The 16,456-nt window shown below is 45.6% G+C and overlaps 1 protein-coding gene and 1 pseudogene across 1 annotated transcript; one reads left to right on the top strand and one right to left on the bottom strand.

Annotated features, from left to right (window-relative positions):
• Positions 1–46: 46 nt before the first annotated feature.
• Positions 47–8,019, bottom strand: LOC117537867 (annotated as a pseudogene).
• Positions 8,020–8,647: 628 nt separating this feature from the next.
• Positions 8,648–16,456, top strand: LOC117537675 (proline-rich protein 36-like). Its single transcript, XM_034202985.1, has 6 exons — positions 8,648–8,664; positions 8,884–9,016; positions 12,965–13,371; positions 13,470–13,669; positions 13,706–15,079; positions 15,165–16,456. Exons 1-6 carry the CDS (start codon positions 8,648–8,650, stop codon positions 16,454–16,456), a joined length of 3,423 nt encoding a protein of 1,140 aa, XP_034058876.1.

Here is a 16,456-nt window from a genome sequence, read left to right as displayed (position 1 = left end):
ATGTGTTTCAATATAAATATTTCCTCATAAATAAATCGCAAAATAGCAGAGTATGAACATTTTTAATTACCCCCTCGAACCCTCACAGATATCAAACATTTTTTATAGCAAAAAGGAATCAAGTTACTGTCATTTCAAGTTCAAGCAACAACATCTGGTGACTGAGTGAACTCTGCTCACATTAGCTTGCATGTTATAAACACTGCAACCCCCACAGGAAGTGAACATGCTCCAGTAGCACAAGTAAACAAACAAAATAACATAACAGGGTGGTAAGGACCTGAAGTTTACGCTAACAGAACAATACTCTCTTTTCTGGCAGATATTTTGCTCTCATTATTTGTGTTATTTCTCCCAGTGAAGTTTGTCAGTTTAGAAATGTTATTGTTTGACATTGACGTTAAAATGTGAATCCATCATCTGATAAAATATATATATAATGTCAAATGTCCATTTGAAGTCAACATGGAGAAGAAGTCTAACGTCTTGTGCTTCACATGATCCTCACACCTCCACAAGAGCGATGGACCTGTGGTGAGATTGTTTTCATTATTGACAAATGTGCTTTTAGTCAACAAAGTGTAAGAAAATTAAAAAAAATCAGTCTACAATTATTTGAAAATGTGACTATTCTTCTAAAGTTTTAATTGCTAAGAGACTCAAATGTTGCAGCAGTGTATTTATTAAGAAAAAACAAATTTTAGCTGCAAATGTTCTTTTCTTAAAGCCAAAAAACAACAAAAGACAATCATATATTTTATATGTAACTGTATACCTTTTACAAATATTCATACTGTATCATCACTTTGCATAGTTACCCTAATATATCATTAATACTTCAGTTTTTCTTCTTGAATCATTTGGATAGATCTCACAAAATGTCATTTATAATATGATAATCTGTATATTCTTTCCCCATTATATATTCAGTTAATTCTTTTTTTGTGCTTCAACTCGTTAATGTATATATTAAAACGTTTCGTTATGAATTGTGACTAAAAACACACTTTTGCCATAAGTTCTCGTCTTACCCTGACAGAAAAATCTCCAAGATAAATCCCACATGATAAAACACATACAGCACATTATACAAATATTGTGTTGTCACTAATTGTGTTAGCTAATTTCTTTATAAATGATATTATATTTGCCTAAATAAGTATATTAAACATAGTCACTGGAATGTGTACAAAACATGTGCATGAGTATGGTTGGGACATTCCTCACAGAAATCCACTTTCCTCTAAAAAAAGAAAAGGAGAAAATGATTGCCAGTGTTACAATTTCAACATTTCTTCCTGGTAAATGTGAAGTAATGACACCCCCCTCAGTGTTTCTGCTGCACTGCTGGCTCGCAGCGTTTTGGGCCCAAAGCCAGAAACCAGTCAGTCACTCGCTGTCGTCGGTTCGTTGTATTCGTTTTGGGCCAGCAGCAGAAACACGATAGTCCATTTTGGGATCTGTTCTCTCTCGGTGATACAGTAATTCATCGCATACATTTCACAGCTATCATCGTCATTAACATCATTGCATTGGCTCTGCAGTACAGTGGTCATCAGAAAGTCAGGGACACGTTCAAAACATACAATATTGCACAATACAGTAAGTATAAGCAGCTGTGAACTCTAGCATACTTTTACCACGTGCACACTCTGTAATCTTGACAGGCTTTGTTATGTGTGTGTGCAAGCTGGAAAAAAAACATGGAAAGCTGTGTGATTATCCCTAAAGGTTACATAAAGAAATACATGGATAAATAACATAATACATCCATACATTGGGTGCGATTGGTATTTTTTTTATTAGATTTTCTCCCATACTTTTTGTATATTTTATGTTTTAAATACAATTTTTGAACCCGTTATAAATATATATATTATATACTTTTAGTTCTGTAAATGGCAGGTGTGTGTGTTTATTTATTTGAGATACATTTTAAAATTGGGATAAAACAACTTGAAAGGATCTAAAAACAAATTGGAGCTGACTATGAAAATATTTCCTACAATTTGCTATTTAGTATCGACTCAAACTGCATAGAACTTTTTTATTTTTTGGAAAAGTAATTCAGGTACTCCTTTCTTTGGAAATGTTTTGGTTTTCAGGTTCGGGTGAAGTTCTGTTACACTGAGTAGATATACTTGCTTTAAAGACTTGTTTGTTGTGCACAGTGTGGCAGAAGTGCTCAAGGAAGATGTTCAGGTGTCTGTTAAGTCCTCCAGGGAAACAGCATGTTTTCTTACATTAATGCTCATAGATAGATAGATAGTTGTAATGTAGGTAGTTGTATGTCTTGTTTGGCGTGTTGCTCAGGGTACAGTAGATCAAACCTTTGATGTTCTGTGTTACAGGTCAGGATTGTTTTGACCTAAACCACCATTTCATCAAAGTCTCCTCATCACCGATTCGAAGGAGCTCTCAAGTACCAGCCTCACTGCTCTGGTCCACCTTTGGTGCAACCACGACTTCAGGAGGATCTAGATCTCCGTCTACAGATTCTGGTCCAGCCAGTGGATGTAGTTGTTCATGCTTCTCCATCCACCTTAGACATCATCGGAAGATACGCAAAACACCATGCAGCCCATGAAAACCGTCCTCGTAGTGATCGCTTGTCACCGTGACGCCGGCGTCCTGCAGCCGCCTGACATACATCAACCCGTCGTCCCTCAGCACGTCAAACTCACACGTCATGACGTATGCTTGGGCGTCCTACCCAGAACCCTCTGCTCCGCCAGCAGCGGTGCCGCCCTCCACGTCAATCAGCTGGGGAACCTCGCCCATGACCCGCGGCGATCCCGTTTCTCTCACCACCGGCTGGGAAGTGCTTCCTGCGCTCGGCCGGCAGCAGAGCGGGTCCAGTCCAGCTTGGAGCGGATGCTGCTACTGAGGGGCCGGCTGGTCCAGGGAGCTGTGGTTGTTGGCCAGCAGGAGGGGCTCCAGGGAGGTGTCGGCCCCCCGGTACTGCAGCCAGTAGCGAGCCATGATGGGCCTGTAGAGGATGGGCACGTCCCGGTTCTGCTGGTAGGACGGGGTGTAGAAGTCGAGCGCCTGCAGCACGGGGTAGATCAGCGCCTGCAGCTTGAAGTTCACCGTCAGAGCGTCGTCAGAGCTGAGCTGTGGACAAAGGCAGGGGCTATTTTACAACTCATCAATGAAACCTAAACTCATGACATTCTGGACTGCTAATAGTTGAAGCAATTGACAGTTTAACACAACAACAGAGCACCTTGTTTCATCTTTTAGAAGGAGATTTAACTTACTGCTAATATGTCATATTATTATGTTGTGTGTTTGTTTTTCTACCTCTTGTGCCACAGCAGCAGCCAGGTTTCCCCCCGGCGCTGTCCCCCGACACACACATCCTCTCCGGGTCGATGCTGTAGCGCTCCAAAACCTCAGCAGACAGGAAGGCCCGGGACGCCGCTAACGCATCGTGATACTGCGCCGGGAACACCGCATCTGGAGCGAGACGGTAACTATAGGCCACAGGAAATACAAGAAAATCAAGATTATAATTGTATGTGTGGTACACCCCAAAAATTGTACAATTATTTGTGTATTTACTTTTATTTATTTTTGCTAAACAGTGAATTTATTGTTTTGAAAAGCTCAACATTATCTGTATTTATTTTGGTGACATTCATATCATTTTATGGTTTATCTGTACTGTACTGAGAAACAGTAATAGTAAGTAGCGCCAAGGTGGAACCTTTGGCAGGGGAGGCGGTGACGCCGGGGTTATTTAGGGGGGACACTTCCGCCCCATCCAGTCCTCAGAAGCAATCCAGATATGCGCATATTTTTAACACATTTCAGGAACCAAAATCTGAATTTTGGATAAAGCCAGGTTCAAAATTCTTGTTTATTTTCGTAGTCATATTAGTATCTAAGGCTTTTACAGAAGGGATATTGGATATCTCTTTTTATCACTCCATAAATCAGAAAATACTGTCATACGCCCTAAAATATAAATTTTCGCCATGTTTTTAGGTATACAATGTTGTATAATTCAGGCTATGAATGATATATGAACAAACCCTTCATTAAAAGCCTTCATAATATTGATAGGAATATAACTGGAAGGTTTGGTGTATCTACGTGCTACTGAAGTGGACATTTCGAACTCAGAGTAGGAGAAAAAACTCATTTTGAGAAAACAACCTTTTAAAGATTGCAGTGAGGCGCTAGCTAAACCCTCCTGTTCTTTGGATGACAGCTTGCGCATCGACGCACTCCGTGAAGGTATTTTATGTTCCGGGTCATTTGTTTTTTGTATAATCTTGCTTCGTGCAAGTGACAATTGTTGTCGCCGTTCTTTTGCCGTTTTTGAGATTTAAATGTCTAGCGGAAAGCTAACCAGGAGTGTTTTAGCACACCACGTGACGCATCTGAACGAATCACGTTGTCAGAAGTTGACACCAGCCAATGAGATTTCGTTTTCTTGGTTTAAGACCCTTTTGTACTTTCACGATTGGTTGCTGATACAAAGGAATGACCATATTTGGATCCGATGAGATTGTGCAGGAGAGACGGAGCTTTCCAACGATACTTCTGATGACATGGTACAAACAACGGTCGCGGGTACTTTATGTTACGTTAGAATGCTAACTTTGGTGAATTTAGGAGAAATCTACAGACGCAAATAGACAAACTATAGTAAAATAAACACTTAAATGTGTATTTTGTACGTTTTCCTTCCAAAAGCCTGAAAGAAAACATGTTATGGAATCAAAATAGCACAACATCTCAACATTTACCAGTGCATGAAAAACGATGTTTTTGCCTGCCGCTGACAGCCGGGCACCGCGGTTTTTCTTTTTTTTAAAAAAGCGGCCCCCCTCCCACTTTTGGCAGCACCCCCTGAGCAAAATGACTTCCCGCGGCTATGTGTTATAAAGAGAGTAGCGAGTGACGCAATGTATAGTTTTAATTTGTACGTCACACCAGGTGTAGGACTCAAAGGACTCGGGTTAATGGAGAGGGGAGAATCGTCACGACCAGCTCATTTCTAGGATCCGGGTTAATGATCCGGATGAATCAGGACTCGCCCATCTCTACTCAGAAGCAATCCAGACGATCAATCGGATCCTGTGTCTAATTCTTGCTGCTGCATTTTTCTGTTTTCTACAGGTCAGTACATGATAAAAAATGATCGATGTTAACTTGTGTAAATGAGATATAATGTTAAAGATGTTTAAGAGAGTGTGTCAGAAAGTTTTGAGCATGTCAGTTTGACATAGTAACGGTATTTTAAAAATACTAAACTGTCGGCAACGATGCCATTTTCGCGGGCTTCAGCCGCACCATGTGTAAAGGTGACCTGAGCGAAGGCTCGCAGGCAGGTTAGCTGCTGCGCACGGATAATCTGTTTTGTTCACCTGAGCGAAGTCTTGCAGGCACATTGCCTTGTTTTTTGTTTATTAACACTGACAGTGTATTTATGTGAGCTCCATAATGTTATATTTGGTAAAGATAGATATATTGATAGAAAGTATTATTTGATAGCGTGATGTGTTTATATTGTTTATTGTTGAATTTCTCCTTGAGATACAGTAATTGACTGTGACAGACGGATAACTTCAATGGAGAAATGTGATATGTTTGTAAAGTACAGCTATTTGAATGTAACTATGTGTACTTTGAATGTTGAGAGAAGCAATCCAGACGATCAATCGGATCCTGTGTCTAATTCTTGCTGCTGCACTTTTCTGTTTTCTACAGATATCATTTATTGTTGCTGTGCTACCAAAGCTTTTGGGACCCGTAACATATGCAACACTTTAAAACATGATTCAAAGATACGGCAGGTCTGGTGTTTCTGTTTAATTGACACAGGGGCACTTATAAGTGGGATCCAATTTTTCAGTTTTAAAAATATGTTTTCTTCCAGATTTAATATCCGCAAGCATCTTACATTAATGCTGATGTAAGTAGAACTGTAACACAAAAAGTATTGTTTGCATTAACTAGAGCTCAGATTATGCTTCAAAATGTATAGTAAAAAGTGACAAGAGATGGACAAAAAGAAAACAAGGTAGATTCATTGATTAATTAAAGTAATTCATTAAATAAATAACTCGGTTTTTTTCTCACAAATTAATCAAACACTGATAACTAACTGTTTTATATTAAAAACTGAAGATAATAAGGCACCTTTGGAAATATGTTTTCCAATACACTATTTTTAAGAACTTTTTTCTCTGTTTTGGAATGATTGTGGTTTTTATACTCAGCTAAATATTGACAATTAATAACAAGATTACATTTGCTGCAATGTGACAGAACTTACTCCACAGACATGATGACAGAGTCCAGGTCTTCCGCCATTTTACGACAAAGATGGTCATATGATCGCATCCCTGTGAGGCAGATAAGTGATATCATGTCAACAATACTCTAATTATTACATGTCCCACTGGCTTTCCACAGTGATACATGTTAACCCAAAAAGTTGAAATGTTCATTGTCAATCTTCCTTTTTCTTTGGGCATCTTTCCAACTTTTTAACACTCACTTCCACTGCAAAGCGCCCATCCTCCACCGTGGAAATATATGACTCCTCTCTTCAGCTGCTTGCCTCCCTTGGGCTGGAAGACTCGGGTCGGCACGCCGCCCAGCACGGTGTCCGTCACGTGGACCGCGGGGCAGGAGCGAGCCTCAATCTCCTCCACCCAGGACACCACGTGGTTCAACAGGTGGATCCGATGGCACACACCCAGAGCGTGGGCCACGTCACTCTGAAAATACAAACACACATGGCAGTTATTTCAAGGATTTTCTATACCGGAGAGAACAATGTTTTCATTCCTGGGTAAAGAAAAGACACTGAAATCAAAATTGTATTGGTAGAACATTTCTGGTGACAACGTAACTTCCATACATGTTTTATCCTTAAGCGTATAACTTAGTATTTATTCATTAATTTAAATGTAAATCAGGTGTGATCTCTCTCTGAGTCTGGAGCCCCTCCCTGCCGTTACAAAGCTTGACAGGCTGGATGGAAAGAATGTGCAGGGTGTGAAAACCGCCCTGCACTTTGAACTAGAGTAGAAACTTGTTGCCTCACAATGCTGCATAAGATTATAGGATTTGGATGTTTAAGGACAGTTAGCTGAATACTACCGTACCATTTTTTATGTTATACAACATTTCTATTAATAAATGTTGTGCTGCCGTCACCTCTCCATGTTAATGTTTATGTACTGTCACATTCATCTCTCCTCACTTCTAAATAGATATATGGATTAGATATGGATTAAAAGTTGGGAAATGATTGTTACAGCAGCAGTGTGTTCAGGCATTACACTATTTGAAAGGTATAATAAATGATAGACATAATAAAATACAGCAAAAACACATCTACAGTAGAAAATACATATATCACAAATAATACACAATATAAAATATTCCGGATAATTGAAAATGTTCTATACAAGAAAAAAAAAAAGCAGCAAGAGAAATATAGATTTATACTACAAGGGCAGACATAAACCCAGGATAGTATACCAATTCAAGATGTGCATGGTGGCTGTTGTGGATACTGTGTTTTCTTGTAATTCCATAACCCTGACGGCTCGCTGTTCCCCTCTCAACAACCTGTTTAGTGTAAATTATCCTCCGGCTCTCACACCGCCTGCATGAAGCTCCGGAACAGCGCGTCCAGCAGCATCAGCTTCCACGGCTCGCTCACCCCGCTCGGTAGCGGCAGGTAGACATAGTAAGCGGCCGCCGACAGCAGCACGGCACCGGCCAAACGGAGCCTCATCGCGGCGTTAGTTTACCTGTCTAAAGCCCACCGTTCTCCACACGGATTACACTTTACCGGCTGCAGGCGATCGGTGTCTCCGCAAGGGATTGACAACATACGGAGGAATGACCCCGATTACAAAATAAAAGCTGATTTAAAGATTTGGAGTCAATCTCATAGCGGCAACTGCAAACAGAATAGGGACATTCTCTTATTTTGAAAATTGTTTCCAGGAAGTAGATTATGCATTAGGTAATGTGGTTGCTGATGGGAAATGTAGTTTATTTTATTAATGAAAACATATTATGTATAGAAAAGACACCTTTGATTTATATATATATATAAATGCTTAAATTATATTTATTATGATACATTTAGATACATTATATATTCTCAAGTTATAATTGGTTATGTTTATCGTTCCTTGGTCTAATTCATCAAATATTCATCAAATATATATTATATTAAATTGGAAGTTTTAAGAGCCATATAACAAACAGATATATGTGTCTGTTTTATAATGCCTGTGATTTATCCTGTATATTTTTAAGTCATGATATTAAGTGTGGCTGAAATAACATAATAATGACAAGGTATACGTTTACAAAAAGTATATTGTGCTGTTGTACTTTCAGGAGAGGATACCAAACGTTTTGCAACAACCTTTTTAAACATACGGAAAGAGTGACATGCAAATGGCCTCTGAATAGTTCCCATAATGCAGTGGACCTCAGCCAATTAGACACACCTGCCTTTAATGACTCATATGTCCAGCTAATCAACAAGGAAAGATGGGTGAGCTTAAAAAGGGCTCCTGAGTTTCTGCAGTCACTTCTTCTTTTCTGACTGGTTCAGTTGAGTGTTTGGTGTTCAGACAAAGTGACTCTGCTAGCTGTCGCTATGGGGTTCCGCCTCAGGTGAGTTTTACAAAATGTTTGTGTAATTATTTAAATTGTGAAACTCATTATTTCTTACAGTATATGATAGTAACTTGGATTTTCTTGTCTAGATGGTTGCTGATGTCCTTGCTAGCTGTTGGGGAAATCAAGCAAATTGTAAGTTTAGTCACGTTGTGAAGCTGCTTGGTTTTTTCTGCATGGGCTAAAAAACGTTTGTTCTGCAGTTCGCGTTATTAGATCTACTGAGGAGTATGGAGATGATGTGCCAGTTGCAGGCTATCGCCCAGACTCAAGTAGCTTCAACATTGGAGACTGGTCTTCATCTAGCACTTGGCCGCACGGTGTTGCTTCAACCTCAAATGCATACAAGGTGAGCAGCTACAACATGCCACACATTACCAATTACCATCTAAAAATGTATTTCAGCAACTTATCTTCCAATCTTTGCCTGGAATCCTAAATTCATCCTTGTACTATACATGTTACACCTTTCATTTTACGCATTTTTAACTTTTCATTTCTGTTGCTGCTGAGACACCTGAGTTTCCCTGTGGGTATCAATAAAGATAAGATAGAGCTTTATTGTCTCCCTTAGGAGAAATATGTCTTGGGCATCGAGATGATACACATAAAACATTCAGGTCAATCAGTCATAGATACAGAACAGAGATCACATATCACATGGCAAAGAAACATACAGGTACAGCACTTTCCCTATTGCACATATCCCTATTGCACATACATAATCAAATGGCACTTTCCCTATTGTATTTATACATAAATCAAATATTGCACCTTCCCTACTGTATTCATACACAAATCAATATTGCACTTTCCCTATTGCACCTATGCATAGTGTCCGTCAAATTGCACATGTCCATATCTATTTACACATAATGCACTTCCCCTATTTAACCTTCTCGATTGCACAAACTACACTGTAAACATTGCACCTCCCAACAACTCCTAACACAGCATAATCACAATTGTTTCTGACTGTTCAGCAGCTTGATTGACAGCGGAACAAAGGAAAACTTATACTTATTCAATTTACAGCTTGGTAATCTATACCTTCTGCCCTCCGAGGGCAGCAACTCAAACTCTCTACAGGATGTGTTTGGGGTCGCATGTGATTTTACGGCCTTGCTTTCTCACCATCTCCTGAAGAGAGGATGGTGGAAGCACGCCAATTATTTTTCCAGCCCTTTTTATCAAGCTCTGGAGTTGTGATTTAGATTTAGCTGACAAGTTACCAAACCGTGTTGTGATGCCATAACGAATAATAGACTCAATTGCTGCCCTGTAGAACATTAACATGATGCATGTATCCACTCCATGAACCTGAGCCTACGCAGAAAAATGCAGGTGCTGGCTTATCTTTGAGCATACCTGATCCACCTGATGGGCCCAGCCTAACTGAGCATCAAAATAAATCCCCAAATATTTAAAATGTGTGACCTGCTCAACTCCCTCCCTGTTGATAAGGACTGGGCTGTGATCACCTACTGACTTGGGGTCAAAGATCATTTCCTTTGTTTTTTTAACATTTAACACCAGGTTGTGCGCCTCACACCACTTCACGACCTCTTCAATCTCAAGTTTATAAATAGAAATGTCTGAGTCTCTAGTCAGTAGACTAAGTATGGCTGTCATCAGAAAACTTTATAATGTGGTTGTGTGTGTGCTGACTCCTACACTCATTTGTGTGAAGAGGAGAGCTAATGCAGCCTTGTGGTGCTTATGACCTGTGTGTCAGAGAGGGTCGCGTTTACTTTCACCTGCTGCTGTCTTTCAGTTAGGAAGGAGTGATACCATCTGATTAAGTAAGGGTTCACATCCATCTGTTTGAGCTTTTTTAACATAATTTGGGGAAGAATAGTATTAAAAGCTGGGCAAAAGTCCATGAACATTAATCTAGCTTAAACTGAAGGATTTTTTCAGGGTGTTTTAGAATAAAGTGAGTTGTAGAGGTCAGAGCATCATCTGTACCTCTACCATCGCTGTACGCAAACTGGTAGGCGTCCAAGAGGTGTTGCCCCTCAATTCGCAAGTTCCCTACAATAATCCGTTCTAGTGACTTCATAACTATTGAGGTCAAAGCCACTGGTCTGAAGTCGTTGTCATGTGGGCATGGTTTTTTTTGCAACTGGTATGATGACAGCTTTCTTCCATATTTGAGGGATGCTTCCCGAGTCAGCTGGAGTAATGGACTCCAGGTAGGGGTGAGCTCAGCTGCAACGTTTTCAGCAGAGTGCCGAAATACCGTTCTGGCCCACTGGCCTTCTTAGGCCCCGGCCACACGAGGACGAAAATGGTCGTTTGCGTTACTGTTACTGTCATATAGACCATTCGGCCACACGAGGACGACCAATACGGCACTAAACGACTGCGGGAAACGATAACGGGTCCCAAGATGGATTAGAACGGCATACGCAACGCTCTGGGGGGTCAAACGGCTCTGTATGTACGCCCTATACGATCATTTTCTGATAATGATGAGGCAATAGCCCCCGACTCTCCCCACCTCTGCTGCTCACCCCGCGTCAAAGTAAACTGCACACTGAATTCAGATTATTTATCTTTCTCTCGATATGGACATAAACGCGAGTGAAGTCTAATCTGACAGGACGGAGGGACACCTCTCAAATACCTAAACTAGTTATAAATATGTTTATTTTTACTGTCGGCCGGGTCACTCATTACTGGATCAGCTGCTGCATGAAACAGATACTGACGCTGTCCGAAGAGAGGGAGGAAAAAGAGAGGCTCCGTGTATTTTTATTATTATATTATATAGATTCGTTATTCATTTGTTTTAAAGCTCAATAAATAACAAAGACCTTTGACCGGCACTTTTATAATTTTGTCCGGAAGATTTAAACTTTAATTCACGTTGATTGGCGAAAAACTCTGCCCGGTTCCCTCGGCCCCCACCGCGGAGAATAAACAGAAGGGCAACCATGACAACCATGCTTCTTCGCTGCTTTTGTGGAGGAAGGTTACACCGCCACGTACAGGCTCCTGCATATGTACTGCAGCTTCTCCAGCGGTTGGAGCTAAACGGAGCTGTCCTCGTAGTGATGGGCATTTCGATTCCCTTCGGGGACACGAATCTTTTGATTCAGTTCACTTTAAAGATTCGTTCACTGATTCGTTCACCGGTTCGCGAACGACTTCTGGTGATTTGCACGTTCGCGAACGATTCGTCTTTGTACTTAATTCAGTGAGTCTTCACTACTGCCGAAGTCCGTACAAGAAGTTTGCTGGAGTAAAATGTATGATATTAAAACACATTTTACACCTCACCTTGTTGCCCCATGAATTATGCTCTGGGAATAGGCTACATATTATTTAAGAAATATAATTGGCCATTGTTAAATCTCTCATACATTTGTGCCTGACTATACGATGTATTACAGCAGGCTAGCACGTTATACTTTCAAACCCATGCACGTACTATGTGGCATAACTGAAATCCCAAAGCATTTGGCCGAGTTCAAAGTGAATACAAAAATATATCCTCTACATCGGTGACCATTTATTCATATTCTATGTACCCATCTATGTTTACCTTTAGCTAAGCAAGCTGGACGCTACGGAGCACAGCTATCCGCCCTCTGAAGCTTTTAGGGCCGAGGGGGAGGAGAATGTCCCGCTAACGCTGTGTGTGTAACGGAGCTCAGATTAGAGGGCTCTGATTACAGTTTTAATCCTCTGTCAAACTGCATGTTTTCTGCTATATTTGATGAGAGATAAAATGATTTTCTGCCACAGGAGTTTGACAGAGAATAACTGAAAAAGTACACAGTAAAATAACTTCATAGTAGCCTACTTGTGGTAGAAGTCCAACTAGTACTGAGTCCAACAGTAAAGTACTTCATTGTATTGTGGTAGTTGTCAAACTGAGTTCAATTCTGTGTAGATGGAACATCCAGTATTTCGGAGGGGCCCTAACGGGACCCTCCTCTTGAAAGAAAGGGATATAAGATAAAAGAACTGTAGGAAACGGTTCAGAACTGTTTCCGCCAGTTCTTTAAGTTCGTCGTTCACGAACAGCTTCTCTTTAGCTTTTGGCGGAAGGCGGGCGACTCAAACAAACGAATCGTTTTGGTGGGAGGAATCAGTTAATCTCGTTCACTTCAAAAATTCGTTTCAAAAAGATGCGTTCCCATTGGGTGGGATGTAAAACAGCACAGATAAAAATGTTCCCATAGTCTCTAGGTGGGTAAAATGGTCTCAGACTTAAGCTAAGAGTAATAATAATAAAGGTACATTTTTGTCCTCAACAAGCCACAGATGACAGTGTACGGTCAAAAAGCCTCAACTAAAGAACTACAAACCCCAGCAGCTTCAACTACAGCCAGAGCGACTGTTGCCCCAGCAACCTAGCTACCCTCCCAAGCAGCCGGAGCTTCAGTTGCCCCAGCAGCAAAGCTACCCTCCCCAGAAGCCTCAGTTGCCCCAGCAGCCAAGCTACCCTCCCCAGCAACCGGAGCCTCAGTTGCCCCAGCAGCCAAGCTTACCCTCCCCAAGAAGCCTCAGTTGCCCCAGCAGCCAAGCTACCCTCCCAAGCAGCCGGAGCCTCAGTTGTCCCCAGCAGCCAAGCTACCCTCCCCAGAAAGCCTCAGTTGCCCCAGCAAACCTAGCTACCCCTCCCAAGCAGCCAGAGCCTCAGTTGCCCCAGCAGCCAAGCTACCCTCCCCAGAAGCCTCAGTTGCCCCAGCAGCCAAGCTAACCCTCCCAAGCAAGCCTCAGTTGCCCCAGCAGCCAAGCTACCCTCCCCAGAAGCCTCAGTGCCCCAGCAGCCACGCTACCCTCCCCAGAAGCCTCAGTGTGCCCCAGCAGCCAAGCTACCTCCCAAGCAGCCGGAGCCTCAGTTGCCCCAGCAGCCAAGCTACCCTCCCAAGCAGCCGGAGCCTCAGTTTCCCCCAGCAGCCAAGCTACCTCCCCAGAAGCCTCAGTTGCCCCAGCAGCCAAGCTACCCCTCCCCAGCAACCGGAGCTTCAATTGCCCCAGCAGCCAAGCTTACTCTCCCCAGAAGCCTCAGTTGCCCCAGCAGCCAAGCTACCCTCCCAAGCAGCCGGAGCCTCAGTTACCCCAGCAGCCAAGGCTACCCTCCCAGAAGCCTCAGTTTGCCCCAGCAACCTCAAGCTACCCTCCCAAGCAGCCAGAGCCTCAGTTGCCCCAGCAGCCAAGCGACCCTCCCCAGAAGCTCAGTTGCCCCAGCAGCCAAGCTACCCTCCCAGAAGCCTCACTTGCCCCAGCAGTCAAGCTACCCTCCCAAGCAGCCGGAGCCTCAGTTTGCCCCAGCAGCCAAAGCTACCCTCCCAAGCAGCCGGAGCCTCAGTTTGCCCCAGAAGCCAAGTTACCCTCCCCAGAAGCCTCAGTTGCCCCAGCAGCCAAGCTACCCTCCCCAGCAACCGGAGCTTCAGTTGCCCCAGCAAGCCAAGCTACCCCTCCCCAGAAGCCTCAGTTTGCCCCAGCAGCCAAGATACCCTCCCAAGCAGCAGGAGCCTCTGTGCCCCAGCAGCCAAGACTACCTCCCCAGAAGCTCAGTTGCCCAGCAGCCAAGCTACCCTCCCAAGCAACCGGAGCTTTCAATTGCCCCAGCAGCCAAGCTACCCTCCCCAGAAGCCGCAGGTTGCCCCAGCAGCCAAGCTACCCTCCCAAGCAAGCCGGAGCCTCAGTTGCCCCAGCAGCCAAGCTACCCTCCCCAGAAGCCTCGTTGCCCCAGCAGCCAAGCTACCCTCCCCAGAAGCCTCAGTTGCCCCAGCAGCCAAGCTACCCTCCCAAGCAGCCGGAGCCTCAGTTGCCCCAGCAGCCAAGCTACCCTCCCAAGCAGCCGGAGCCTCAGTTGCCCCAGCAGCCAAGCTACCCTCCCAGCAACCGGAGCTTCAGTTGCCCCAGCAGCCAAGCTACCCTCCCCAGAAGCCTCAGTTGCCCCAGCAGCCAAGCTACCCTCCCAAGCAGCCGGAGCTTCAGTTGCCTCAGCAGGCAAGCTACCCTCCCCAGAAGCCTCAGTTGCCCCAGCGGCCAAGCTACCCTCCCCAGAAGCCTCAGTTGCCCCAGCAGCCAAGATACCCCTCCCCAGCAACCGGAGCTTCAGTTGCCCCAGCAGCCAAGCTACCCTCCCCAGAAGCCTCAGTTGCCCCAGCAGCCAAGCTAACCCTCCCAAGCAGCCGGAGCCTCAGTTGCCCCAGCAGCCAAGCTACCCTCCCCAGAAGCCTCAGTTGCCCCCAGCAGCCAAGCTACCCTCCCCAGAAGCCTCAGTTGCCCCAGCAGCAAAGCTACCCTCCCCAGAAGCCTCAGTTGCCCCAGCAGCCAAGCTACCCTCCCAAGCAGCCAGAGCCTCAGTTGCCCCCAGCAGCCAAGCTTACCCTCCCCAGAAGCCTCAGTTGCCCCAGCAGCCAAGCTACCCTCCCCAGAAGCCTCAGTTGCCCCAGCAGCAAAGCTACCCTCCCCAGAAGCCTCAGTTGCCCCAGCAGCCAAGCTACCCTCCCCAGCAACCGGTGCTTCAGTTGCCCCAGCAGCCAGCTACCCTCCCCCAGAAGCCTCAGTTGCCCCAGCAGCCAAGCTACCCTCCCAAGCAGCCGGAGCTTCAGTTGCCTCAGCAGCCAAGCTACCCTCCCCAGACGCCTCAGATTGCCCCAGCAGCCAAGCTACCCTCCCCAGAAGCCTCAGTTGCCCCAGCAGCCAAGATACCCTCCCCAGCAAACCGGAGCTTCAGTTGCCCCAGCAGCCAAGCTACCCTCCCCAGAAGCCTCAGTTGCCCATCAGGCCAAGATACCCTCCACAGCAACCGGAGCTTCAGTTGCCCCAGCAACCTAGCTACCCCCCCCAAGCAGTCGGAGCTTCAGTTGCCCCCGCAGCCAAGCTACCCCCCCAGCAACCAGAGCTTCAGTTGCCCCAGCAGCCAAAGCTACCCTCCCAAGCAACCAGAGCTTCAGTTGCCCCAGCAGCCAAGCTACCCTCCCAACAGCCGGAGCGTCAGTTACCCCAGCAGCCAAGCTACCCCACCCAAGCAGCCGGATCAACTGTTGCCCCAGCAGCAAAGCTACCCTCCCAAGCAACCAGAGCGACTGTTTGCCACATCAGTTGCCCCAGCAGACAAGCTACCCCTCCCAGCAACCGGAGCTTCAGTTGCCCCAGCAGCCAAGCTACCCTCCCAAGCAAGCCGGAGCCCTCAGTTGCCCCAGCAGCCAAGCTACCACTCCCCCAACAGCCGGCGCGTCAGTTGCCCCAGCAGCCAAGCTACCCTCCCAAGCAGCCGGAGCGTCAGTTGCCCCAGCAGCCTAGCTACCCTCCCCAGCAACCGGAGCGTCAGTTACCCCGCTGCCCCAGTCTGGCTCCCGGCCCCGGCCCTCAGTCCGGCTCCCCGCCACGGCAGCAGCAGTCCGGCTCCCCGCCCCGGCAGCAGCAAGTCCGCTCCCCGCCCCGGCAGCAGCAGTCCGGCTCCCCGCCCCGGCAGCAAGCAGTCCGGCTCCCCGCCCCGGCAGCAGCAGTCCGGCTCCCCGCCCCGGCAGCAGCAGTCCGGCTCCCCGCCCGGCAGCAGCAGTCCGGCTCCCGCCCCGTGCAGCAGAGCAGTCCGGCTCCCCGCCCCGGCAGCAGCAGTTCCGGCTTCCCCGCCCCGGCAGCAGCAGTCCGGCTCCCCGCCCCGGCGCAGCAGTCCGGCTCCCCGCCCCGGCAGCAGCAGTCCGGCTCCCCCGCCCCGGCAGCAGCAGTCCGGCTCCCCCGCCCCGGCAGCAGGTCCGGAGCACTTGTCAGACAACCTGAACAAGATCTATGGTTCGTACATGCAGAGACGGGCTAA

Source organism: Gymnodraco acuticeps, unplaced genomic scaffold (genome assembly GCF_902827175.1).
Source record: "Gymnodraco acuticeps unplaced genomic scaffold, fGymAcu1.1, whole genome shotgun sequence".
NCBI lineage: Eukaryota > Metazoa > Chordata > Actinopteri > Perciformes > Bathydraconidae > Gymnodraco > Gymnodraco acuticeps.
Note: the sequence above shows the minus strand (reverse complement) of the source record. Positions and strands in the feature narration are given on the sequence as shown.

Coding starts and splice junctions, on each gene's coding strand:
- LOC117537675 (XM_034202985.1), top strand. Junction 13,372..13,469: donor AAGCCTCAGTTGCCCCAGCA/GCCAAGCTAACC, acceptor TACCCTCCCCAG/AAGCCTCAGTGTGCCCCAGC. Junction 13,670..13,705: donor TCAATTGCCCCAGCAGCCAA/GCTTACTCTCCC, acceptor TTGCCCCAGCAG/CCAAGCTACCCTCCCAAGCA.